This window comes from Anopheles maculipalpis, chromosome 2RL, assembly GCF_943734695.1.
Source record: "Anopheles maculipalpis chromosome 2RL, idAnoMacuDA_375_x, whole genome shotgun sequence".
Classification (NCBI taxonomy): domain Eukaryota; kingdom Metazoa; phylum Arthropoda; class Insecta; order Diptera; family Culicidae; genus Anopheles; species Anopheles maculipalpis.
The window spans coordinates 9,136,125-9,160,398 of NC_064871.1; the positions used below are offsets into that span (position 1 = coordinate 9,136,125).

At 48.1% G+C, this 24,274-nt stretch overlaps 8 protein-coding genes across 9 annotated transcripts in view; 6 read left to right on the forward strand and 2 right to left on the reverse strand.

The window, feature by feature from the left end:
• Positions 1-4,171, forward strand: part of LOC126559813 (E3 ubiquitin-protein ligase Iruka) — a 33,461-nt gene extending 29,290 nt beyond the window's left edge. The window contains exons 2-6 of the mRNA XM_050215985.1: positions 2,459-2,551; positions 2,634-2,760; positions 2,793-3,454; positions 3,525-3,759; positions 3,843-4,171. Of these exons, the coding sequence (XP_050071942.1) occupies positions 2,465-2,551; positions 2,634-2,760; positions 2,793-3,454; positions 3,525-3,759; positions 3,843-4,156 (1,425 nt within the window). The 5' untranslated portion in view covers positions 2,459-2,464 and the 3' untranslated portion in view covers positions 4,157-4,171. The remainder of the gene's footprint in view (positions 1-2,458; positions 2,552-2,633; positions 2,761-2,792; positions 3,455-3,524; positions 3,760-3,842) is intronic.
• The window catches only part of LOC126557508 (probable methylcrotonoyl-CoA carboxylase beta chain, mitochondrial), a 142,554-nt gene extending 124,867 nt beyond the window's left edge, over positions 1-17,687 (reverse strand). Inside the window, exons 1-2 of the mRNA XM_050213304.1 lie at positions 17,492-17,687; positions 15,785-17,407 (exon numbers count right to left, since the gene is read on the reverse strand). Coding sequence (XP_050069261.1) covers positions 15,791-17,407; positions 17,492-17,650 — 1,776 coding nt within the window. The 5' untranslated portion in view covers positions 17,651-17,687 and the 3' untranslated portion in view covers positions 15,785-15,790. The remainder of the gene's footprint in view (positions 1-15,784; positions 17,408-17,491) is intronic.
• The window catches only part of LOC126558677 (cleavage and polyadenylation specificity factor subunit 4), a 500,167-nt gene that overhangs the window by 297,329 nt on the left and 178,564 nt on the right, over positions 1-24,274 (forward strand). The window lies entirely within an intron of this gene.
• The window catches only part of LOC126557207 (protein kinase C), a 283,290-nt gene that overhangs the window by 101,347 nt on the left and 157,669 nt on the right, over positions 1-24,274 (forward strand). The gene's annotated exons all lie outside the window — the stretch shown is intronic.
• Positions 7,163-9,062, reverse strand: LOC126557641 (T-complex protein 1 subunit gamma). Its single transcript, XM_050213491.1, has 3 exons — positions 8,941-9,062; positions 8,816-8,877; positions 7,163-8,713 (listed from the first exon to the last, which is right to left on the reverse strand). The coding sequence occupies exons 1-3, from the start codon at positions 8,972-8,974 to the stop codon at positions 7,163-7,165; spliced, it is 1,647 nt and encodes a 548-aa protein (XP_050069448.1). The 5' UTR covers positions 8,975-9,062.
• On the forward strand, positions 9,622-15,051 carry LOC126556686 (DNA topoisomerase 2-binding protein 1-A). Its single transcript, XM_050212112.1, has 4 exons — positions 9,622-9,734; positions 9,807-13,545; positions 14,151-14,563; positions 14,626-15,051. The coding sequence occupies exons 1-4, from the start codon at positions 9,624-9,626 to the stop codon at positions 15,049-15,051; spliced, it is 4,689 nt and encodes a 1,562-aa protein (XP_050068069.1). The 5' UTR covers positions 9,622-9,623.
• On the forward strand, positions 18,268-20,646 carry LOC126557663 (T-complex protein 1 subunit eta). The gene is made up of 4 exons (XM_050213517.1): positions 18,268-18,403; positions 18,769-19,984; positions 20,079-20,267; positions 20,358-20,646. Exons 1-4 carry the CDS (start codon positions 18,401-18,403, stop codon positions 20,576-20,578), a joined length of 1,629 nt encoding a protein of 542 aa, XP_050069474.1. The 5' UTR covers positions 18,268-18,400; the 3' UTR covers positions 20,579-20,646.
• LOC126560072 (uncharacterized) lies at positions 21,829-24,131 on the forward strand. The gene is made up of 2 exons (XM_050216234.1): positions 21,829-23,195; positions 23,684-24,131. Exons 1-2 carry the CDS (start codon positions 21,829-21,831, stop codon positions 24,129-24,131), a joined length of 1,815 nt encoding a protein of 604 aa, XP_050072191.1.

Here is a 24,274-nt window from a genome sequence, read left to right on the forward strand (position 1 = left end):
AAACGGCAACCATGTTTCACATGACCCGACCTGTGTCGAATGTCGAACTATGATCTAGCAACCGGCCGCAGGCATGACCTTAGAGGTCGTTAAGCCAAGCATATCACGCCAATGCACAATCGCCAGGATGAGGTGGATGCGAATGCACTCGCCATTTTTGGACGGCCTGACGGTAATCAAAGCCGGAAGGATACGTTGGCTGGGGCACGTGATGAGGATGCCGGACTCATGCCCCACCAAGAAGGTGCTCGTCAGCGACCCGTTCGGCACGAGGCGTAAAGGAGCACAGCGAGCTTTTTGACTGGATCAAGTGGAGTCTAACCTGTCGGAGATCGGATGCAGCCGTGGATGGAGGACTGCAGCCCTAGATCGAGTTTCCTGGAAACTGATTGGAGACCTGGCCATGTCGACGCGACGGGCTCAATCATGAGCAGGCCAAAGAAGAAGAAGAAAGCATATCACATTGAATTAATAAAAATTGTATATGTCCCAATTTATCTTTAACCTACTGTACCCATATCGCTACATATCAGCATCAATTTTTCCTCGAGCGCTTCCTTATTTTCGTGGGCGATTAGATGTGGTGTGGTTATCGCAGTAGAGAAACAAAATGATTCGTTAAACTGGGTGGCCACCGGACACACCAAATACGGGTGTAATTTTCCATTATTTGTGCGAATAACATTCACGAATTCGCTGTTTGTTTAGGTCGGAATACATGGAGTTAGTGCCGAACCCAGGATCCAAAACGAATGAACCTGGTTTTGTGCCGAAGTCTACGCACACTATCATAAACCTCATTCAACCCCTTGCATTAAGCGCCTGCAGTATGAAGGCGAAGAAAAAGCAAGAATGCATTCTTCCTTAGTCCTGTAGGAGAATAATCCACTCAAAACGGAACCGAAAGCGAGATCGGGCATATTCGGGAGGCATATCAATCCAAAATCCCTCATGTAACCAAAATCCCCTAGCCGCCTTTGCCTATCTTTGATCATTCCTGTTGTTAACGTTTATTGAAAGCTTGTTCTGTTTGGTGTTTGAACTATGAATGCCTGGTATCCCAAAACTAGTTTTTTTCAATCGAAACATGAATTCTTTGTATATTACGAATGGTATATTCATCTGCACTGACAGGTAGTAAAATTGGCAATGCCGAAGAATGAGCTTGAAGTTGAATATATTTTACTTGAACAAGATAAAGTCTTTTATGCACTTTGAAAAATATGCCAATAAAGAGTCAATAAAAGTGTTCTATTATGGACCAATGCAACTCATTGATTAATCGTCCGCCCTTAAATTTGCTACCTCAACTCAAATGTACAAATTGTCGCTCATGCAATCGCAACGTAGTTTTTTGTCACGTACGGTAGTACGGTTTAACATTTTGTGTTCTTCGGATGGAAAAAAATATATTTAACAAGTAAACGAAGTAGTAAATTGTTTAGGGATAGGACAGGCAAATATCCAATCAATCAGAAAGAAAAACATCAAAAAACACTCTAGGGATATTGTTTTTGGAATGGGTTTTTGAACTTTTTTTCGGTTTTTCGAAAATGGACTGCCGAATACGCACGGTGTCGCTTTCGGTTCCGTTTTGAGTAGATTATTCTCCTACAGGCCAAAGGAAGAAAGCAAGCAGGCCTTCGCCTTCATACTGCAGGCGCTCAATGCAAGGGAGTTAATGAGAATTATGATAGTGTGCGTAGACTTAGGCATAACTTCGGGGTGTTACTTGGGATTTCGACTAACGTCGTCTATCCCGAATTTTTAAAAAAAGTTGCGTATTGCAAACGGTCAAGGTTATGCGTAGCTGCAAACGAACGAGGGAACTGAACCCATCACTATAACCGTACTATACAGTTGCACCACGGTTGACAGTTCTGTATTTGTCATAGTTATCACTTGTTCTTTTTTCGTCCTAGAAAATTCCTTAAAATTCACACCACTATTTGTCGATTTTTGGCGTAATCCTGCTCGCAAGGGAAGTGAAACGCGTCCTCTTTACTAGCCGCAAGCTGGGCCGGTATGTGCCCGATAGTAGGCGAGATGACGAAATAGTTCCCTCCGCTGTGAACCTTTCGTGCGGGCTCCAAAACCGTACGACGAAATCCTGGTAGACAAGTAGCGAAACACGATTTACCCGTCCGATTTGTGGCCTCCTGGTTGGACCAATTATTGTGATTTGGTGTGTAGACCGGGTGCATCGATTCCGATGCAAAAATTGAATAGAGCAGTTTCGCCGGTAGTACACGTCGGGTGCTGATTGAATTGTTTCGCTTTTGTGTAGTCTCCCAGCGTTTCTTCGTTTCGGTGGAACGGGTTCGTGTGGGCCGTAAAACCGTACTGTACGGGGTAGAAGTAGTGTAACAAGAATTTTGCCGTGCGGCAGATAGAGCTCAGTTTCCGTGGCGACGAGAAACTCGGGTGTATAAGAGTGGTGTGTTGGCCGACTGTCCAGGGAACGATGGAGGCATTGGTAGAAAATGCGGCAGCCCCGCCTTCCCGTTTCTACTGTCACTCGTGCGCCATCGAAATCGATCGTGTCTCGTCGGTAAGTATTGGTTGTGTTTTTCTTCATATATGTCGACAAGATGCAAACTAACTTTTGTACAAACTGTATGGTGCTACAACAGGAATTTACATGTCCACATTGTCTGGAAGGATTTATCGAAGAACTTCCGACATTGGAACGGAGCGGATCGGCTGGATCCGCAGCGGGACAAGATGCGGACCAAGCGACAAGCGATATGGAACAGGCAAGTTGATAGAAGTGCCCTGTTTGGAATGAAAAGCATGTCCTTCTCTAATCTATCCTTTCTCGAAGCAGACAATAAGGTTGGACGGTGAATTGTTCCCAGAAGATCTGCTGTCACCATTCCTGCGGCGCATTGGCAACCAACAGGGTCAACCGGCGGGTGGTGCAGGATCGGGCAATGGCTATCACGCCCTGTTCACCGTAGATGACATTCCCATGGACGGTAGCAGTGGTGTCCCGTCATCCGGTGGTGCCTCCGGTGGTACCGATGCCGGCGAAGGTGCCGCAAGCAGTAGTGGTGCGGGTGGTTCCGGCGACACACGTCCTTCCTTCATGCGTTTCGCCGGAAGGCGGGGTAGTCGAAGGCGGGGCGTGCAAACCATAAACCACGTAGATCAAATATTACGCGAAATCTTGATATCGGTATCGGGTGGTGCTACGGGAGGAGGCGTCAGTGGCCCAATGTTCTTCATGGGTAACCCGGGCGACTATGCGTGGGGACGTGAAGGCATCGACACGATCGTCACACAGCTGCTCAACCAAATGGACAATACGGGGCCACCGCCGCTGGAGAAAGAGCGGATTGCGCAGATACCTAGCGTCACCATCAGCGCGGAACAGGTCGACCAGAAGCTACAGTGTTCTGTTTGCTTCGAAGATTATGTAGTAGGCGAACCGGTCCGGAAGTTACCTTGCTTGGTAAGTGGCACAGTGACCAGCGATTTTTGTTTTTGCCTCGCTTCCCTAACGCTTTCTTTCGCCGTTGCAGCATGTCTATCACGACCCTTGTATCATTCCGTGGCTGGAACTTCACGGTACGTGTCCCATCTGTCGTAGCAGCCTCTCGCCGGAAGATGGGCACCCGGGTGCGCAGTCACAGTCACCAGACAATGCCCAATCACCGAGTGATAGTACACAGCAACAGCAGCAACATCAGCAAGCAGCATCCCAGCCACAGTCTGATTCCGGCCGGCAGAATTCCAACTTTCTCACCTTCACAATACGTAAGTCATCCTGATACGCATCGTTCCCATCCGCCACAGTTCCCCGTCTACAGCTGATAAGCACTTTACCCGCCCATTCATAGATGATCTGCTTCCTACACTTTCAGGACCCGCTATGACGAACCTGCTGTTCGAGATGGGACAACCGATGGGGGCAGGGGCGGCATCATCCGCTTCATCATCTAGTCTACCACCGTCGGCTTTCGGTAGCATTGGTGCCACTGCTTCCGGTGCGGCCGGTACCGGAACCAACGCTAATGGTGGAGCGAGCGTAAATCACACCAACACCACACCGGGTTCTACATCCACCGGTAGCAATGGTGGCAATAATGGGTCACAAACGAGCGGCCAGCGAGATGAGGACGGAACCATTGATTACACGCTAGAACTAGATTAACCAAAAAGACGTCCTCCGCTGCAAAACGTATACACACACACACACACACACTAATGGACACGCACCGTTTCGTCAGGAAGGATAGAATTTGGCTAACTGCCTACGGTTTGCTGAGAGTTAAATAAGCATGTTGGTGCTCATTTTAGCAGAACATTTCGCTATCCCATTTTCCGGTTTCGATCTTTTTTAGCTTCCCTTTTCTTATTAAAAAGACACAGATTCGAACTCGATTTTAGTACATTTTTCTGGTGTATTGTAACTTGCGAATATTTAGGAAGGGAAGAAGGAATTTAGATATTCAAACATGATTTTTACACACACACACACACACACACACACACACACACACAAGCGCACGCGCGCTCACACATACACCGCTTGCTCATTCTTTCTTTTGGCAGGGATAGTTATTTGAGGATGGCAATCTTAGTAGGCTTTTTCATGTGTCAACCAAACACTACCGAACAATTACAATTTGCCCCAGGATAAACACCAGTAGGTGATCTTTTAAATTGTTCCATGTTTTACGATATTGCTATGGTATGTTGCGTTTGCTTGGATTGTTCGATTGCTTGTTTGTTTTGCATTTTGCTCTTCCTTTTTGCGTCTTTTTTTAAATTAATGTGTGCCAATTGCTTTCATTGGCAAAATCGCGACCAAAAGATTGGTCGCGAGATCGCGTGATCACTATATGGGATGGCAGATAACGCGTGTGCTGTTATACGTGCGTGTGTGTGTTTGTTGAAAAAGAAAAAAGGAAAACGGCTTAGTTACCCTAAGAATTCCCCGTCGGAACCTGGTGTCAACGGTAACTAAACAAGCATGCCGCTGCCGCTTTATTACGCTAGTTGTGTCACATAATTCATTCCTGTGATTTGGCTTCTCTTCTGCCATTCTGGCCCGTGCCCGGTTGGCAGTTTGTGCGCGTTGGAATGAGCAGCGAACCAGCTCAGCTACATATGTACAGATTACAATGTATTCAGAAGCAAGGAATTAAGATAATAAGTAAGGGAAAACTAAACAAGAGCGCTTTGCAAAAGCACAATACGAAGGACTGAACGCTGTTTGTTTGGAGCGAGGAGTAAGACGAGAGAGAGAGGGAAGGATCGTAAGGACACTAAAATTATTATGACTCCAAGATACGTTTTTTTGTTTTGTTTTTCGTAACTAACGTACGGTTGGCTTTTGGAAATAAAGTCAAATCGCCATATTAACAGTAAAAAGTACATTTGAGATCCAGGTCAGCAGCTGCAGCTAAAAGAAAAGAGAGAGGGGAGGGGGGGAGGGAAGGAACGTTCGAATACTTACGCCACTATCGTCCTTCTATATGAAATCATAATGTGTGTCCCCCTATCTTTCCCCTATTCAACTATAATTCCCTTTTTCCGGAAGTTCACCCCGAACCACCACCCCCAAACACGCTAACGTGGACTTGATTTTACTAGTAGCGGATAACAGATACCTCCTTAAGCATAGGATGGTTTAAATCTGTATTAAACTTTTTTTTTGTAAAACTCAAAGACCATTAACTCAGTCACAAGCAACACTTTTTGTCCCGTGGCCGTAATGCACGAGGCGACCAGTGTAAACGCCGGGTCTCTCGAAAGGAAGACTGCCGAAGGTGGAATGGTGTTAGACTAGGACAGCATAAAGAAACGGATCATTTCAAATTTAATTAGCACACTACACACCGATATAATTATGAACTATTATTATTATTATTATTATTATGATTATTGATGCGTTGATAATAAAGAAGAGAAGGAAATCTTACGATGTTTTTAAAATCAGGTAGCAAAAGAAGTCCACGCTTGGTTTGGAGACTTCAGCGTTCGTCATCTAAAACGGCGGATCAGAAGGGCCAGGAGTCCTTCCATCTTGTCTAGCAACAATCACTTCAATGCTGAAGATCGAGCTTTCAGCAACACAAGCAACACGAAAAAAGGGGAATTCTCATTCCGTTCGTGTTATGGAATGTACTTAGAGATTAGCGGTGGTATCCTCATTCAACGATTCTTAACATCTGCCATGACGGACGATTCTGGTAATGCATAGAATATATGTCGGAGATCTGAGTTCTGTTCAAATCTGTGGGCCAAATGGAGTTGGTTTAGTGTTGGCCGATTCGGCACTCGGTTGATTCAATCGCTAGGAAAATTCGACCCGGTTTCGATCCTATTCGGATTAGATTCAATTTGGATTTTATCGAAACTGGTTGTACACCGTTGACCGCGACAATAACGTGTTATCAAAGTAAAAGTGAGATTCGCAGAAGAGATTCGATGTCTTATTTAATCTAATTAACGTAGATTGCTTTGATTCCGTAAATTACGATCGGGAATCGCTTTTCCCAACGCTGGATGGGTTGGGGGAGAGATGATGCTCAGAAGGATTTCTGGATCTGCACGTGTGGAAGGATAGCAATAGTCCAATATTAAGGGTGTCAAAGGACTTCCCCAAGTCAGCTAATTTCTTTCAAAGCGTACCCGGCATTCGATACGATGAGCGCATGTTTTATTATTTGAATGAGTTTTTTATATTTATTTTACGTTGTGCTACATACGTCGCGATCATAAGCTTTCCCAATAAGCAAACTCTGTGAGGATCTGCCCCAATCGCTCGCCAACATCGATCACGATCGCACAAGTTAAGCAAAAAGAAAAATACGAATAATATAAAGACGATTCAAGAAAGAAGAGGGGTGACGGTCACACGAACCGGACAAAATGAAAGAGTGTGTGCTCCGCTGTATGTGCGATAGATGTTGTATGAATGTGTGTGCGGGTGTTAAATGTTAGGCGTTTGATTCTAAAAAAAATGCATCAGGCCACGGACCTCAAACGACAAAATGGTATTGTACACAGGACACGTTAAGGATCAAACAAACCCCCGACCAAGTCCGTGTATTTTAAATCCGCTTCGCGCAATACTAAAAGGCTTGTGAAGGAAATTTAGCGCGTGGCAGGTAATTTATAGTGGCCACCAGAAACCAGCCACTCAGCTCGCTTACTCTCCTCCCATACCGGCGGCAGCAGCAGCTGGCGAAGGGCCAGCACCATCCCCGCTATTCTTCTTCGAACCGGACACAATGTCATCGATGCGCAGCAGCAGAATTGCCGTCTCGACAGCCGTCTTGTACACCTGCAACTTCACCGACAACGGTTCCCAGATGTTTTTCTCCTTCATGTCCACCAGCTGACCGGTTTCACCGTCGATGCCCCACGTGCACGGTCCTTCACTCGCCGGATGTGACGCATGCTTCGCTCGCAGTGCGGTCAACGTTCGGATAGTGTTGGCGCCACAGTTTTGTGTCAGCGTGCGTGGGATGATCTCCAATGCCTGAGCAACGGCTCGGTACGGTCCCTGGATCTGTTTGTTCGTCAGTGCCTGCGAAACGGCCATCTCCACTGCACCACCTCCGGGCAGCAGCTTCGGATCAAGCATCAGATTACGTGCAACGTGCAGAGCGTCCTGCAGATTACGCTCCGTTTCGTTAAGTACGTCCTTGGAGGCACCGCGCAGCAGAATCGTACACGCCTTCGGATCGTCACACTCCGTCACGAAGCAGAAGTACTCGTCGCCCAGCTTCTTGATTTCGAACAAACCGGCTCCCGTACCAACGTCCTTCTCCGTCAGCTCCTCCGTGCGGTTCACGATCGTGGCACCGCAGGCACGGGCCAACCGATTGTTGTCCGTCTTGCGCAGCCGACGAATAGCCGTAATGCCTGCCTTCATCAGGAAGTGTTGGGCCAGATCGGAGACACCCTTCTCCGTGAACACTACGTCCGGCTTTACGGCAATAATGTCCTCGCAGAGGCGTGCCACATGCTCTTCCTCGAGCTGCAACAGCTTCGTGAAGTCTTGATCACCCACAATTTCCACGTTCGTCTGGCTTTCACCCTTCTTGTACTCGAGCGGACAGTCCAACAGTACGATACGCGGCTTTTCGATGTAACGACGCATCTTCGGGTGTGTAACGTCCTTGTTCAACATGATTCCCCTCAGCACGCACGAATCGTCAATCGATCCGCCGGGGATTTTCTCCACCTTGGCGTACTTTTTAATATCGATTTCCGTGCGTCCATTCTCCGTCAGCGTTACCGTTTCGACCGCATCCAGCGCAATACGGACCGCCAAATCCGACCAGCGACCAACGAACTTTGTGCCAACGCAAGACTTCACCACATCGGCCAACTTTTTCTTGTCGGTACGATCCAGCTCAATGCTGACCTCATCCTGCAGAATGCGCACCATATCCTCGAGTGCCTCCCGGTACGCCCGGATGATGACGGTCGGATGGATTTGCTGCTGGAGGAACTGTTCCGCCACAGCCAGCATCTCACCGGCCAGCACAATCACGGACGTCGTGCCGTCACCGACCTCTTCGTCTTGCGTGCGTGCAATTTCGATCATGCTCTTGGCGGCCGGATGTTGTACGGTGATTTCGCGCAGGATCGCATTACCATCGTTGGTCATCACGATGCCACCCATCGGGTCCATCAGCATTTTCATCATCGCCTGTGGGCCCAAACATGTGCGGATGAGATCGGCAATGGTCTAAACGCAATGAAAAAAAAAACACCCACATTAGTTCCGACCCCTTGTGGTAAGCACCATGTGTGTGCAGGAGCCCGCACACACACACACGCAGTGACTCACTTTGCCGGCATTGATGTTCTCCAACTGCACCTTTCGGCCGCTCTCTCGCTTGGTATTTTTGCCTGTAATGAAACGAATTTATGTTTCACCGATTGTTCTTAGCATAAACGACGCGCAGTACTTACTGAGAATCAGAATTGGCTGCTGTGGGGCGTACATTTTTGCTGTTGGAAATTGGCCGTACAGGAATCACGTTATTTCCACAAAATGAGATGCTGCTACAAAGAGCTGAACGAACCAAATGTCAAACCGACGGGGAGCACCATGTTTGAACGAAACTATTTTGAAGTATATCTTTATTTAACGAAGCAGTCTTTCAAACTGAAATTGCTGAGCTATTTTAGCCAATTTGAGCTACACCTTCTTTGAAATCAAATAAAATGTTTATTATTCTAGTTCGTCTAAAATGATTTGTAAATTTCATTAACCACTTTCTATTCATTGTAACCGAGTTGAGGAAGAAAAACGAAACTGTACTAAAATTTGACAGTGCTAAAAGAAGATGTCAACTTTCCCCCCAAAAAACCGTCACTTGACAATTCAAATCTGTTTTGAAGCGCTTCAAATTTGCGATCAGATCGACCACTCATTTGCCCTTATTTGTTGTAGAAGTTTAGTTTTTTTCTGAACAAAAACCTTGTGTGTAGTTTGGTATTGTACCAAAAAGGACACACTTTTGTTTGTGTAACGAACAATCAGCAACACTTTCGCTCTCCAACCTTGACCGTCCGAAGAGATGCACCAATCTGCTCAACAGTAAACAAGAACGTACCGTGTGCTTTTCAACTAGAATTTACCAAAAAACACCATGAACAGTCAACTGTTGGCAGATCAGCAATTGGCCAAGCTTTACTTTGTACTTCGTGCAGGTCACAGCTCGAACGAAAATGCTTCCGAAGATATGCAGATGGCTTACTCGGTAATTGCCAGCGGTGTAGCGTAATGCGGGCCCTTGAGTAACACCTTTCCCCCTTTTCCATGCTTTTTCTAGACCGCACGAGAGCACAATGACAACGAGGAGCTGCAGGGCTGGATCACTGAGGACGAGTGTTTGAAAATGGACGAGAAATCGCTCACCAAACGACACGTGTTTGTGTTTGAGAAGTTCTCCGGAAGCGCATTCGAACACGCCCGCAAATCGCCCTCCACCGTGATCGGACCGCGCTGTCTCATCAGCTGCTTCATGGACAACGAAACAATACCGCTCGGCGTACATCCGGTGTACACGACGGCGATGCGCAATCTGACCGTTTGCAGCTCCGGTCTAAAGGCGAAGGAAAAATCGCTCATCAGTCAACTGGTGTGCCATATGGGCGGGTACTACCTGGACGTGCTGAATGCGAGCTGCACCCATCTAGTGTCCTCCACAGTTAAATCGGTCAAGTATGAGAAGGCGGCCGAATGCAAACTGCCCATCATGCATCCGGACTGGGTAAATGCGGTATGGGAGGAAAGTCAACGGCGGGATCTGCACGCAACCGAACCCGGCATGATCGAACGCTACCGTTTGCCGGTATTTTTCGCCTTAACGATCACTTCGACCGGGTTGACTGCGGTGCGAAAGAACGAAATTAAATCGTTGATCGAATCGAACGGAGGCAACTATGTGGGTTCGTTCAAATCGGAAACAACGGACATATTGATTCTGGAGAAAACGGGAACCGATTCGGCAAAATTTAGAGGTGCCGTCCGATGCAACAAGGAATGTCTCACGCCGGAATGGATTGTGGACAGTGTGGCCAGTGGGTATGTGCTACCGGTTCGAGAGTACGAAGTAAAAAGCCTTAAAGCTTCTACACCGACGAAAGACAATGAACAGTCGATCGTTGCTTCCGGTACGGTTGGAGTACGCATGTCCGGCGGTCAATTTAATCCCGACTGCACACAACTGTCTGAGATTTCACATGCCAACTTTTCGTCTCGTAACGAAACAATCAATGATAGCGTAATGAGCGGTGCAGGAGATGCCAACCCGCCTACTACTTCCGGTGTTCAACGTCCCGCCGGAAGCCAACGATACCGGGAGGTTCTCGCACGTATGACAGTGCAGCAGGCAAAGAAGGCCGGTCCGGTGCTGGATGGGTGTAGCGTCTTTCTGAGCGGCTTCACAGCGGATGAAAAGGAAAAGTTGAACAAAATCCTCAATTCCGTCGGTGCTGTACGGTACGATGAGATATCCGGCGCCATTAGCCACGTGATTGTCGGTGAGCAGCATGTGTCTGAGTTGGCAAAGTTTCGCGATTCAACAGCCCACCTGCTTACGCTCGATTGGTTAGCAAAATCGATCGAACTGCATCAACTTGCACCGGAAGATGCGAGTGAATACACGTTCCAACCGTCCGGCAAAGGGATCGTCGATCGCGCACCGGAACCACCGTCGCCATCGAGCAAGAAAAATCTTCAGCGTATGAACAGTAGCGTATTTAAGCGACCGGATGTGCCAAAATTCCGCCTAGAGGAGCCAACCCCATCCGGAACGAGTAAAGCGTCGGTTCCACCACCGAAACCGGCACCGCCTAAACAACCGACCGAAGTAGATTCGATCATGCTGCAGTACATGGAGAAGAATATGGCGGAAAAGCTACCGGTCGAACCGAAACCGGCACCATTGTCCGGTACGTCCTCCACCAGCAGTATGAGCCAGTTGGATTCGGAGCTAGAATCACAGTATCCGGAGTTTATGCTCGGTAAAACACTGTTCGTGTTTGGTTTTACGGATGAGGATGCGGTACAGATCCTGTCCGATTGTAAGGAATGCGGTGGAACGATCGTGGACGAACGCTACACGGACGAGGTCGATTACATTGTGCTGCCGACGACTTGCATCGGTACGCCGGATTTTGCCGTGCGTGGAAAGCATACCGTCAACTGCATTTGGCTGGAAACTTCGATACAGAGTGGCCAATGTTGTTCGATGGAGTACTACTACGAGCCGATCATTCACGGTGAAAATGATCCAACGCCACTGGCAGATGAAACGGTCGTTATTAGCTCGTACTCTGGCCCGGAACGGGAATTTCTGATTGCGTTGGGGAAAATATTGGGAGCTTGTGTGCAGGAACGTCTCGTCCGGAAGGCGGCACCATTGCTGGTGTGTAAGGAAGCGGCCGGTGCCAAGTATAATGCGGCTATCCAGTGGGATTTGACGGTGGTACGTGCGGAATGGTTACGAGAGTGTGCCCGGCAGAAGCGTCGCGTGCCGGAAAATCCTTACCTCGTTGGGGATTCAATCTGTTCTGTGAAGAACAATGTCGCTGGTGCTGTTGCGGCCTGCTTTCCAACGACATCCACCGACGACGTGGACATCGATTCCGTTCGGGAAGAAGTACAGAAGGAGCCAAAGGATGAAGAACCTTCCATGATGCCACAAGCATCGTCGACGATGAAACCACTCCCGAAACCGACGTCTGGCGGTGAGTTCCAGTACATCACGGTACAGAAAACGCACGAGGAAACGGAACTGCAGTACGGGTTTAAGCGACTGTCCACACCGAAGCTAAGGCAGCTTACGAGCGACGAACGGATGCTGTACTCACAGGAGATGGATCAGTATGAAGATCTGATCAAGGCTCAGCGTGCCCAGAGGAAACCCTTTGATCCGAACGAAGGCACATTAGTGCCGGGTGCGATGGAGTCACCTGCTCGGGATGTATTACGAACACGCCGCTTTACAGCCATTTCGGAGGCAGAATGTAGAGCATCGTCGTCCTCATCCCGATCACCGGTAACTCCCGTTGGGGCCGGTGCGCCAGGCGCGAGCAGTGCCAACGTTACTCCGATCGGTGCTGCTGGTGAAGAATACGAAGCGATGAGTGTGACACAACGGGTGATGGACTTTGACACACCGATCCGCACCACACTGTACAAGGTGTTAAAGGAGGCGGAAGAAGCGGATCGTAACATTACACCCAGAACGAGACGCGTCCAGGAACTGCTAGCAACACCACACGCTGGTCCCGGGAAGGCCGGTGATGGACGCATTCGTACACCAACGCTTCCCGAGTGTATGACCAAACCCGTCACACCGTACGGCTTCCGACCGGACGCCAGTCCCGACAATCATGCCTATCACAAGCGCAAGTTACAGCACTGGGATCGCTACTACAAAACGTCCACCGCCAGCTCCACGGCAGCAGGCCCCGCCGCGGAATCGGGTGAAGAAACGGCTTCCCAAAAAGCACGCCGCTTAAGCACACCGATTAGCGAGATTAAACGTCGATTCTATGTGGAAAAGTTTGGCGATGGATACGCGAACCATATCGAATCCAAGTGTACGACAGCTCCACGCAAGATGCCGGATTTAAATCACTCCGGCGATGGGGATACAGATCATGAGGAAGAGATCGCTAACACAGCACCACAGCCACAGGAGAAAGGTCCTACGCCACCGGTAACGAAAGCCGTCGTTCGTTCGGCAAACTCATCGTCCGGATCGCTCGAGCGAAGCAACACAAGTGCGGACAAACGATCACGCAGCGAACTGGAGGAGCATGAGGAGGACGATTTGGACGAAAGTGACAAGCAGTATCGTAGTCCTGCGCGGGATGAACAGGAACCAGCCGCGAAAAAACCACTGCTGAATGTTGGTAGAGGGGACGAATTCGTGCAGCGATTGAGTGATGTTATTGCGGCGGCTAAGGAGTCGGCCAAGAAGAAGGCCAAGATTCAGCTACAACCCGATACGGAGCATATACCGACGGAACAGTACACCGAGATGGATTACGATTCGGGTGAGTAGATAAGCTGTTCAAGGTTTGTGTTCCAGATTGTCAATCCGTTTGCAAGAAGCTACCGGTTCTGGATTCTGGATAGGGTTCCGACTCTACTTTCTTCGCACTTGCGGGCTATCTGCTCCATTACTTCGTGTCTTGTTAAAGTCTTGTAGATCCTAGGATTTTGAAAATTGATCTTCTAATGACTTATTAGACTTGCTGATACCACGTATTTGAGTAGTCAGTTCTCAGATTTGAACTCCGGTCCTGCCGTGTGAAGACCATCGCCGTTGTCGCATGACTACCGGACCGTCACAAAAGAGTCTACGGATCCCCAAGACAATTTTCGGCCGAATTTTGTCCGTTATTCCAAATTTTGTACAGGTTGCAGAATTCTTCATTTTATGTTTCACTCAGATACTTGTGCAAGTAAATGTTTAACTTCAATCGTGTCAATCCTGAATGAATTTTGATTTGTCCTGCACTCAACACTAGATATTGGCTGTCCTCGACCTTTTCTGATTTCAAACACACATACTCTAAGGACTAAGGGTTGTGTTTAACTTACTTTAGTTAATTACCCTTTTGTCGTTCTTCTAACTTGAAATTTCTTTTTGTTGCAGAAATAAACGTTGGGGGCGTCGTATGGCGCGAGCGTGACATTGAAAACATCCAAGCGAATGAGAGCACGAAACCATCCTCGAAAGGCAAATCAAACGATACGATCCACGACAAAAGCGTAAAAGAGAAAAGTCCAGCCCGTGCAGCGAATCCTTGCGGTATGAAGCACAAAGGCATACCTGTATTTGCCATCTCGGGCGTACCGGAAAATGTGCGCCAAGATTTGGCAAGAAAAATTGAACATTTACAAGGCCAGCTAGCGTCCGATCCGAACCGGTACGATCCGGAATGTACGCACATCCTGTGCGGTAAGCCGAACCGGGGCGAAAAGATGCTGTCTGGAATAGCGGCCGGAAAGTGGCTACTCTCTACCAAGTATCTGGACGACAGTTACGATGCGGGGTACTTTTTGGATGTGAGTGTGAGATCGAATTTGGTATGAACATTCTTTCTAAAGCATCGTTTTTTTTTGTGCAGGAAGAGTCTTACGAATGGGGCAACCCGAAAGCGGCAAGTAAATTGACCGCACTGGCGTCGGCTGGCGATTTGGAAACGGCCGCCGCAGCTTACACCTGGCGTACGCGCATCGCAAACGACGTGGGTAAGCGTGATGGGGCGTTTACCGGTTTTCGGGTGCTGCTGGTGGTACCGAAGAAGGATCAGTTCGTACGGTTGATACAGTCCGGTGGTGGATTCGTGCTCGATCTTGACCCACCGTTTATCAGCTCGGAACGTGCGATGTCGGCCACACACTGCTTTGTGGACCGGAAGGCAAAACTGTCCAGCGAGGATCATCGGGCACTGGCGGAAGCTGGGATTGCGGTACTGTCCATCATGTATCTAAATGCGTACCTAACATCAGCTAGTTTGCCCGATCCGAACAATTTCCAGTTGCCGATCTAAAATGGCACACGGTTCTCATGGATTATTCGCCAGTGTAAGTGTTATATCAACCCGGAGTTTTTCTTCTTCTGTTCTCTTATTGTTTGCAGCCGTTGTTGCTAGTTTAACCGTATACAAGCACATAACCTTTGCTGTGTTCTTCCTTTGTAAATGTTTCTTTGCGCTGGAATAAATCGTTGAAGTGAACGAAATTACAGTTTGAAGTGCCATTTGTAGCGAGAATCTTACGCGGTTGCCTGGGCTGTTGTGGCAGAATTTTCGGAGACAGAAACGGATGCCCGGTATGTGTGCAAGGATAATGAAGAGAAGTCGCTACAACAAACGAGTCAGTAAATTAGTTTGTCATCAAGAATTTCCATTGCGCTGATTATATCATGGGAATAAGACGACTTGATGACGAGAAATCAATCCATTCAACTATTGTTCTAATATCTTGGATATATGTATTTGCGGAAGATAAGGCACACTTTACACAACTTTGTCTCTATATCGAGACAATTGTCCGGCCCCTTTGACACTAGGTGTCATCCCATCCTGAGCGCGCACGGAATAGTCGCATGGAATGCATTAAATGCAATGTTCTGGTTTGGAATTTTTGTACCACACGCTTGAGTTTGGCCAACTCGTATGGCAGTTGTTTCTGCTCCTGTGTTTGTGCTTACACGCTATAGATAAATGCAAAACTGGTTTTTCGCGCCATTTCCTTTTTTCCTGTCCCACACCCCCGACACACCACATTTTACATCCGGAACACACCGAAACGTGTTTCGCCGATCGGTTGATTAAGGGCCGCCTGCAAGCTAAGGCCCAGCACGCGCCGCGTATCGACCGGATCGATGATCCCGTCGTCCCACAGCCGGGCAGTGCTGTAGTACGGTGATCCTTCCGCTTCGAACTGCTGCACGATCGGCGCTTTGATACGGTTGCCGATCTCTTCCGTCCATTCGCGTCCCGTACGGCGGTACTGCTCTTCGGTGATTTGTGCCAGCACACCGGCCGCTTGCGATCCACCCATCACAGAAATGCGACTGTTTGGCCACATGTACAGAAAGCGGGGCGAATAAGCTCGTCCACACATGCCGTAATTACCGGCCCCATACGAACCCCCGATGATGAGTGTCAGCTTCGGCACATTTGCACAGGCAACGGCCGTTACCATCTTGGCACCGTTCTTCGCGATACCGCCTGCTTCCGCATCGCGCCCCACCATGAACCCGGTAATGTTCTGCAGAAACAGCAACGGAATGCGCTTCTGGGCACAGAGCTGAATGAAGTGTGCTCCCTTGAGGGCACTTTCCGAAAACAGCACACCATTGTTGCCGACGATGCCGACCAGCTGTCCGTAAAGGTGAGCATACCCGCACACTATCGTTTCGCCGTAAAACTTCTTAAACTCGGTAAACCGACTACCGTCGACGATGCGTGCTATTACTTCCCGCACGTCAAACGTTTTCGTGAGGTTCGAACCGACGATTCCATACAGATCGGATGCCGGATAGCGTGGTGCTTCTGGCTCGGAACCAAAAGAAAGTCCATCTCGTTCCATTATAGTTGCCGTACTGCTGCCGGCCAGCTCGTTGTAACCCGCACTGCCCGGACGGTTCAGATTCTTCACGACCTGGCGTGCAAGGTACAGGGCATGCTCATCATCCACCGCGTAATGATCGGTGACACCGGACGTGCGACAGTGTAGATCCGCTCCGCCAAGATCTTCCGCCGACACTACCTCGCCGGTGGCAGCCTTCACCAGCGGCGGACCGGCCAGAAAGATAGTTCCTTGCCGCTTCACTATGATACTTTCATCGGCCATCGCTGGCACGTATGCACCGCCAGCCGTACAGCTGCCCATCACGACCGCAATTTGCGGAATGCCACGGGCCGACATGTTTGCTTGGTTGTAAAAAATCCTTCCGAAGTGCATCTTGTCCGGAAACACATCCGCCTGGCGGGGCAAGTTCGCACCACCCGAATCGACCAAGTAAATGCACGGCAGATTGTTCTCCTGGGCGATCTCTTGCGCACGCAGATGCTTCTTCACCGTGATGGGATAGTACGTGCCACCCTTAACAGTCGCATCGTTTGCCACGATCACACACTCGACACCCTGCACCCGCCCGATACCCGTCACAATCCCGGCCGAATTGACGACATCTTTCCCGTACATGTCGTGTGCGGCCAGTGTAGAAAGCTCGAGAAACGGAGAGCCCGGATCGACGAGCCGATTGATACGATCGCGTGCCAACAATTTCCCTTTCGATGTGTGCCGTTTGATCGCTTCCGGCCCACCGCCAGCAAGCACATTTTCGGTGACACGTTTCAGGTTGCCAACCAGTTCGCTCATCTGGCCATAGTTTTCCTGTGGTAATAGTTACACAAAGATGTGTTCGATTAGGCTCCTTACCCGTTTATGGTTATGATCGCTGATCGTCGTTCGATTTACCTTAAATTCTGGTGACTGGCGATTCACTTCCGTCGGCAGAACATTCGCCTCGGAAACGTGTAAGGACCGGTAGTGTTGGGGGGCCGGGCCGAGCACTTTAACCACCGATCCATGGTGGACGAGTGTGCGGGAAAACAGTACCCGTGCTTTGGATAACATGCTGGTTTCCTAATGCGCCTGCGCCGCCAATTACGAACGTGGAAAGCGATTTGAGGGACGAACAAAAAAGAGAATTCGATTTGCGAAAGTAAAAGTATTATGTAAACATGCGCGATTAGATTAGAAGGCGCAATGTTTACAAAAATGTTCGTCAAACGTAAGACGTTTGAACTGGGAGATTGCACACGCAGGCATGTGCGATGTGTCATTTTCGAACAACGATGGTGCAATTTTATTTTGAATGTTAGCTTTTAAATTTATAATTGAATTATTTTCATGGAGTTCGTCTTCTTTGGCTCTACAGTCCGGAGTGGCCTTGATTTGCCATTTCTGGTTCTATTGAATTATTTTTCCCTTAACTGGACAGTTCACCATACGTACGGTATGTCAGTCCGTAATATCATATCACACGTATGGTCCAGACAAGATTTGATTACGAATCTTCCGTGTTTACACTAAATTTCGTTACCGCCTAACGCAGCATCAGTGTTCAATTCACATTCACGTGATTATGAAGCATAGAAACACCCTAAGCACCCCAAAACGGCCTGGGCGAAAATTCAAACGCTTCGCCGATGCGTTTCGCCCCATTTTTTGACAGCCAGCTCCCATTCTGCTTCTGTCATTTTCGTCTGCGATCACGTTTACCGAGGCGAGGACTTTTTTCCTTAAACTTTCGGAATAAAATATTCTGAAAAGGTTGACTATTCACGTTTGTTTCAGCGTAGTATCGTTTCATTCCCTTCCAAAATGGTAAGTATTTTGATTAGTGGTGTTTGCGCGACTGAGGCAGACGATTTTACATGCGAAATAGGTACCATTTGTTTACCGGCATGAACGCGAACATGCTTTTGTTCTACCGCATACACACGCACAAGCTCTTCCTTGTATGGCTAGTTGTGGAGCGTGGGATGTTGAATTGTGCATTGAATATAAGCTGTAGTAGCTACAGTACAGTACAGTACAGTACAGTACAGTACAAGTGGTACTGGAACTGTTCTCGTAACATATTCCATGCAAACTTTGCTCTTGCTAGCATACACCAACACGCCACACATGCACACACACGCACAGTGATTCACCATCACCGGCCTTCTTCGATTGTTCTCTCTTTGCAGCAACCGCAAATTATTCTTCTCAAGGAAGGAACAGACTCTTCCCAGGGCAAACCGCAGCTTGTCTCGAACATCAATGCCTGCCAATCGATCGTCGATGCGGTACGAACGACACTCGGTCCCCGTGGTATGGACAAGCTGATCGTGGACAGCAAGGGAAAGGCCACCATTTCCAACGATGGGGCGACGATCATGAAGTTGCTGGACATCGTACACCCTGCAGCGAAAACACTCGTCGACATTGCCAAATCGCAGGATGCGGAGGTTGGCGATGGTACCACGAGTGTGGTGCTGCTGGCCGGTGAATTCCTGAAACAGTTGAAACCATTCGTGGAGGAAGGTGTGCATCCGCGCATCATCATCAAGGCAGTACGGAAGGCGCTGAACCTGTGCGTGGCCCAGATTAACGAGCTGGCGTTCAAGATCGAAAAGCACGACAACGAGAAGCACCGTGCCCTGCTGGAGAAGTGTGCAGCGACGGCCCTTAACTCGAAGCTGATTCATCAGCAGAAGGAATTCTTCTCGAAGATGGTGGTCGATTCGGTAACGACGCTCGATGCGCTGCTTCCGCTGAACATGATCGGCATCAAGAAGGTGACCGGTGGTGCGCTGGAAGATTCGATGCTCGTCGAAGGTGTGGCCTTCAAGAAGACGTTCGTCTATGCCGGGTTCGAGATGCAGCCCAAGAGCTACGACAATGTGAAGATTGCGCTGCTTAACATTGAGCTAGAGCTGAAGGCGGAGCGGGACAATGCGGAGGTGCGCGTGGACAATGTGGCCGAGTACCAGAAGGTGGTCGATGCGGAATGGCAAATTCTGTACGACAAGATGGCAAAGATTCATCAGTCCGGCGCGCAGGTCGTGCTGTCGAAGTTGCCTATCGGTGATGTGGCGACACAGTATTTCGCCGACCGGGACATGTTCTGTGCTGGCCGTGTGCCGGAGGAGGATCTGAAGCGTACACAGAAGGCGTGCGGTGGTGCGGTGATGACGACGGTGCAGGACATTAGCGATAAGGTGCTGGGAAAGTGTGACCACTTCGAGGAGCGTCAAATCGGTAGCGAACGGTTCAACGTTTTCCAGGGCTGTCCGAATGCGAAGACGTGCACGATCATTCTGCGCGGTGGTGCGGAACAGTTCCTGGAGGAAACGGAGCGTTCACTGCACGATGCGATCATGATTGTGCGTCGTACGATCCGAAACGATTCGGTCGTGGCAGGTAAGTGTCGATGGAGCTGTTGAAGAAGCTTCTTTATTCTTTATCTCGATTAATTGTTGGTTGGATTTTATTAATGTAATATTCTCTTGGACAGGTGGTGGCGCAATTGAGATGGAACTGTCGAAAATGCTTCGCAACCATTCACGCACGATCGCCGGCAAAGAGCAGCTGTTGATCGGTGCGATGGCGAAGGCGTTGGAAATCATTCCCCGTCAGTTGTGCGACAATGCCGGTTTCGATGCTACCAACATTCTCAACAAATTGCGCCAAAAACACGCACAAGGTATGATTTCGAGAGAAAGTGTGATAATTTTCATTCGATTTTTAAAAAATTCTAATCCCATTCTTCCATACACCCTTTTCTTCTATCAAGGCTGCCAGTGGTACGGTGTGGACATTATGAAGGAACACATTGCCGATAACTTTGAAGCATTCGTGTGGGAACCATCCGTCATCAAGATTAACGCACTGACCGCTGCTTGCGAGGCCACCTGCATGATACTGTCGGTGGACGAAACGATCAAAAGCCCCAAATCGGGTGGCGGAGAACCACAGCAGCCTCCGATGGGCCGTGGCATGGGACGTCCGTTCTAAGCGAACGTGTCTTTCCCCTTGCCTCCCGCTTATACTTACTACTTTAGTTTTGCTCACGCTTTTCTCCAATCATTTCTCATTTTCCCAACCAAATAACACACCGATGATGATGGATGATCACGTTCACGATTCGCACACCAGAACACTCACACGCCCAGCACTTAGGCGCACGCATTTTGCGTAATTATTAAGTTCACCCGTAACTAACACACAAACGAAGCGAACGACGATAAATGGATCAAATTGCCTTTTTTCTAATGCATCGCTCTCATGAAATGAATAAAAAACGAGCGAATTATTCAATCTATATGCTGATGTGATGAGACTCGTAGTAACACTGAAAGAAAAACTGTTCATTACGAAAACTCTGCTAATGAGTAAGTTACTTCGGATACTACGGTAGAGAGGATTTAAAAAAATTGTCTTTTGAGTAAGTAAAAGGTAAGATATATATTTTAATATTTTTTCATGATACTTAACATTAATAGTTCATATTTGTACTTTCAGCACGCTCGAGATCTGCTAGTCCTAAAGAAGTAAGTAGGACTAGCCTCTGGTAAGTCAGTAGAAAGTAAGACACGCTCAAGGGACGTTCAGGAAGATTCGACTCCTTCGTCAAGCATGACAGAACACCATTTGAAGTAGGGATTGGTTCGATCTCTCAATTCGCCAGTAGTAGTGGTGTGACCTTCACCAACTCCGTAATGATCCAAGAAGTATTAGGCTTCAAGAGTCCTAATCTATTCCAGCATAAGAGGTATCGTAGCAGAGAATCATATCCGGATGTTCAAGCTTAGGTCTCGTTGATGGAAAACACACACTCCCATACCCCCGATCAACTCTTTGGATTTTGATAGTGATGGGCCCCGAAATTCATTCCGCCAAAAGCGTTGATTCGCCACTGCCCTCGATCGCAGAATGCAGAATTACAGAGCCCTCTATAAAGGGGCCTCAACACAATATTCGTTTAGGGTCTTGACCTCGAATCACATTCTAGTAGTAAAACTGCGATATATTTATAAAAATTCTGTTGCAACATTGTTGCAATCTCACGCCATGCACGCGCATCGGAATATGCAATGCTGTGTGAGAAGTGCCTGCTGCAAAGCTTGATGAATGTGTAAATAACATCAAGCAACGCGTGTTTTTTTTTTCCTACCAAGTGCTAACGGCAGCACCATAGATAGGATCAAACCAGGCTTTCCGGTGACACTTCTTTACTTCACTCAGTGTGAATAGAACCGTGCACCATGAAAGGACTTGCAATTTGGATCATCTTTCTACCGAACGCTTTCTGTGGTTTGTTACCAATTGTAGACGACGATCACGTGCAGTACAATCATCTCCTGAGTGCGTTAGCCTTTCATTTCAACCGTACCAAGTTTCCGGTGGTGTTTTGGCTGGATACATCGGTGCAGGAAAGAAACAGCTCCGATACGCTCAATGCAATTCTGCTAGCTCATAGCAGCTGGATGAGTAGGGCCGTTCGGAACGGATCAGAATGTGACCGGAAAAATCGTTTGCAAAATGTATTTATTCTGCCAACGTATGACGCGATGCGGAAGTTCATCCTAAACCTCGACTACGATTGTTTTTATCCTTCCGGACTTTACATTTTCACCGTTATGGAAGAGTGTGTGAGCGAAAGTGATGTGCGAATTGTGTTTCAAACAGTTTGGAGTAAAAGAATTCTAAATGTAGCGTTTATAGTTCGTTCGCTGGATAAAGCTTATAGAGCATACCGGTACGAACCGTACCAGGACCAAAATTGTGGTAGCGTGCAGCTGAAATTGTTGGACAAGTACAAACACAACCGATGGCAAAGGATGAAGCATTGGTTTAAGCGTACGCTACCAAATTTCCACGGCTGTCCGCTGAAGGCAGTAACTTTTAATACAAGTCCATTTGTAATGATAACAACTGACGCCAACGGCCGTACCAAGCACGTGGGACTGGAAGTGAGCATCTTCGAAAGTATAGCGGCGAGGCTTAATTTCACCATCGAGTACGTTGCACCGCCAGGGAATACGAAATGGGGCGTACTGTTGCCCTTCAACAGTACCGGACAGATGGGAATGCTGCAGCGCAGTGAGGCGGATGTAGGATTCGCCAGTGTTGGTCGTAGCATCGATCGAAACACATACCTGCGGTCCAGCATACCGAGCATTGTGACGCAGCTGTCGATGACAATTCCGCCGAAGGTACCGTACACGTCGCTGGAGAAGCTATTTCTACCGTTCAGTTTGCCCGCCTGGTTACTGGTCGCTGTCGGTTACCTGGTGATATACTGTCTGTATGTGGCACTGTTTCGTGCAAAGCATCATGCGTATACGGAACACATTCCCGGCATTTTCTACACGATCTGGACCATCCTAATGGGTGGACCGGGGTATCCGGCAAGGCGAGACAGTACTCGACTGTACGTGATCAGTCTGGTGCTGAATGCGTTCGTCGTACGTAACCTTTATCAGTCAGCATTGTTTCAATACCTGAAATCGAACGACGTGATGGCTGCCAATTTGCATACGTACAATGATATTAATAAGGCTGGCTTGAGCTACTACATGTTTCGGACGACTTCGAAATATTATGAGGACAATCCGGAAGTTAACCAAACGTAATGTATAATATGCATGTAAGGCTGATAGTCCTAATTTGTGGCATTTGATGGGTGTATCAAAGTTTATTTTTGATCTTTAAATTTTCCGTCATCAAGGTCTTTGTAAAGTCCATCCAAAAATTCTGTTTTTATCCTGTAATTTATTGATTGTTGCCCCACAATAGGATTCCTAATTATATTTGATTACCGAAGCTTTATTGTTCTGCAGAATCGTTGATAGCAAGAAGCAAACTCGCCAAGAACAATCCTTCGAAGATAAACGAGATATCGTACAATTCTCTAAGAATTGGACTCAACTGGACTCGTAGTTCAACAGTAGGATAGTCTTTATCGATCGACAGATCCTACGGCTTACGGATCAATTTCCGGATTTTGAGTTGCGATCCACCAAAGCACAAAACGCCACAACTTAAGTTATCGCCCAACACACAAAATCAGTAGAATAATCAGAATTGATACTAAGTGTTCCTTCCCCCTTTCTAAAGGATTCGCTTCATCGCGAACGAAAACACAGCCTGGCATGAGGTAATATACAACATATCCCAGCACCGGCTAGCAGGTGTAATTCCTCTTCCGCTCGACACCATATACCACTACGTCAAACATTACGGCCACCAGGGCATGGTGTACGTGAGCGAACACACCAGTATCAGTTTCTTTATCGCGTTTCACTTTCCAAGGATTTCCGCACTACAGAGACCGTTCGACTATTTGCTACATCAGCTACATGCCGGTGGATTCATCGTTAACTGGATGAGCAGCTACCGGGACAATCGGTACATGTGGATGAACTCCGAGCAGGATGGCGTACCGACCCCGCTGGCTCTGCACCAAGTGTCGGGTGGATTCTACTTGTGGGCATTCTGTACGGTCGTAGCAATGGTGGTGTTTGCCGGAGAGCTGATACTATCAAGGATCAAAACACGCGTGTAACAACAATCCTCATCATATATGCATGCGTTCATTATCGGTGCCCGTTAAGTGTATGCTTTAAGCGGTCTATTTACGGTTGATTGGTTGGATTTGTTGTTTGCACAAACACTGTCGGTCGTTTTTTTACGCAATGATTTCATTTT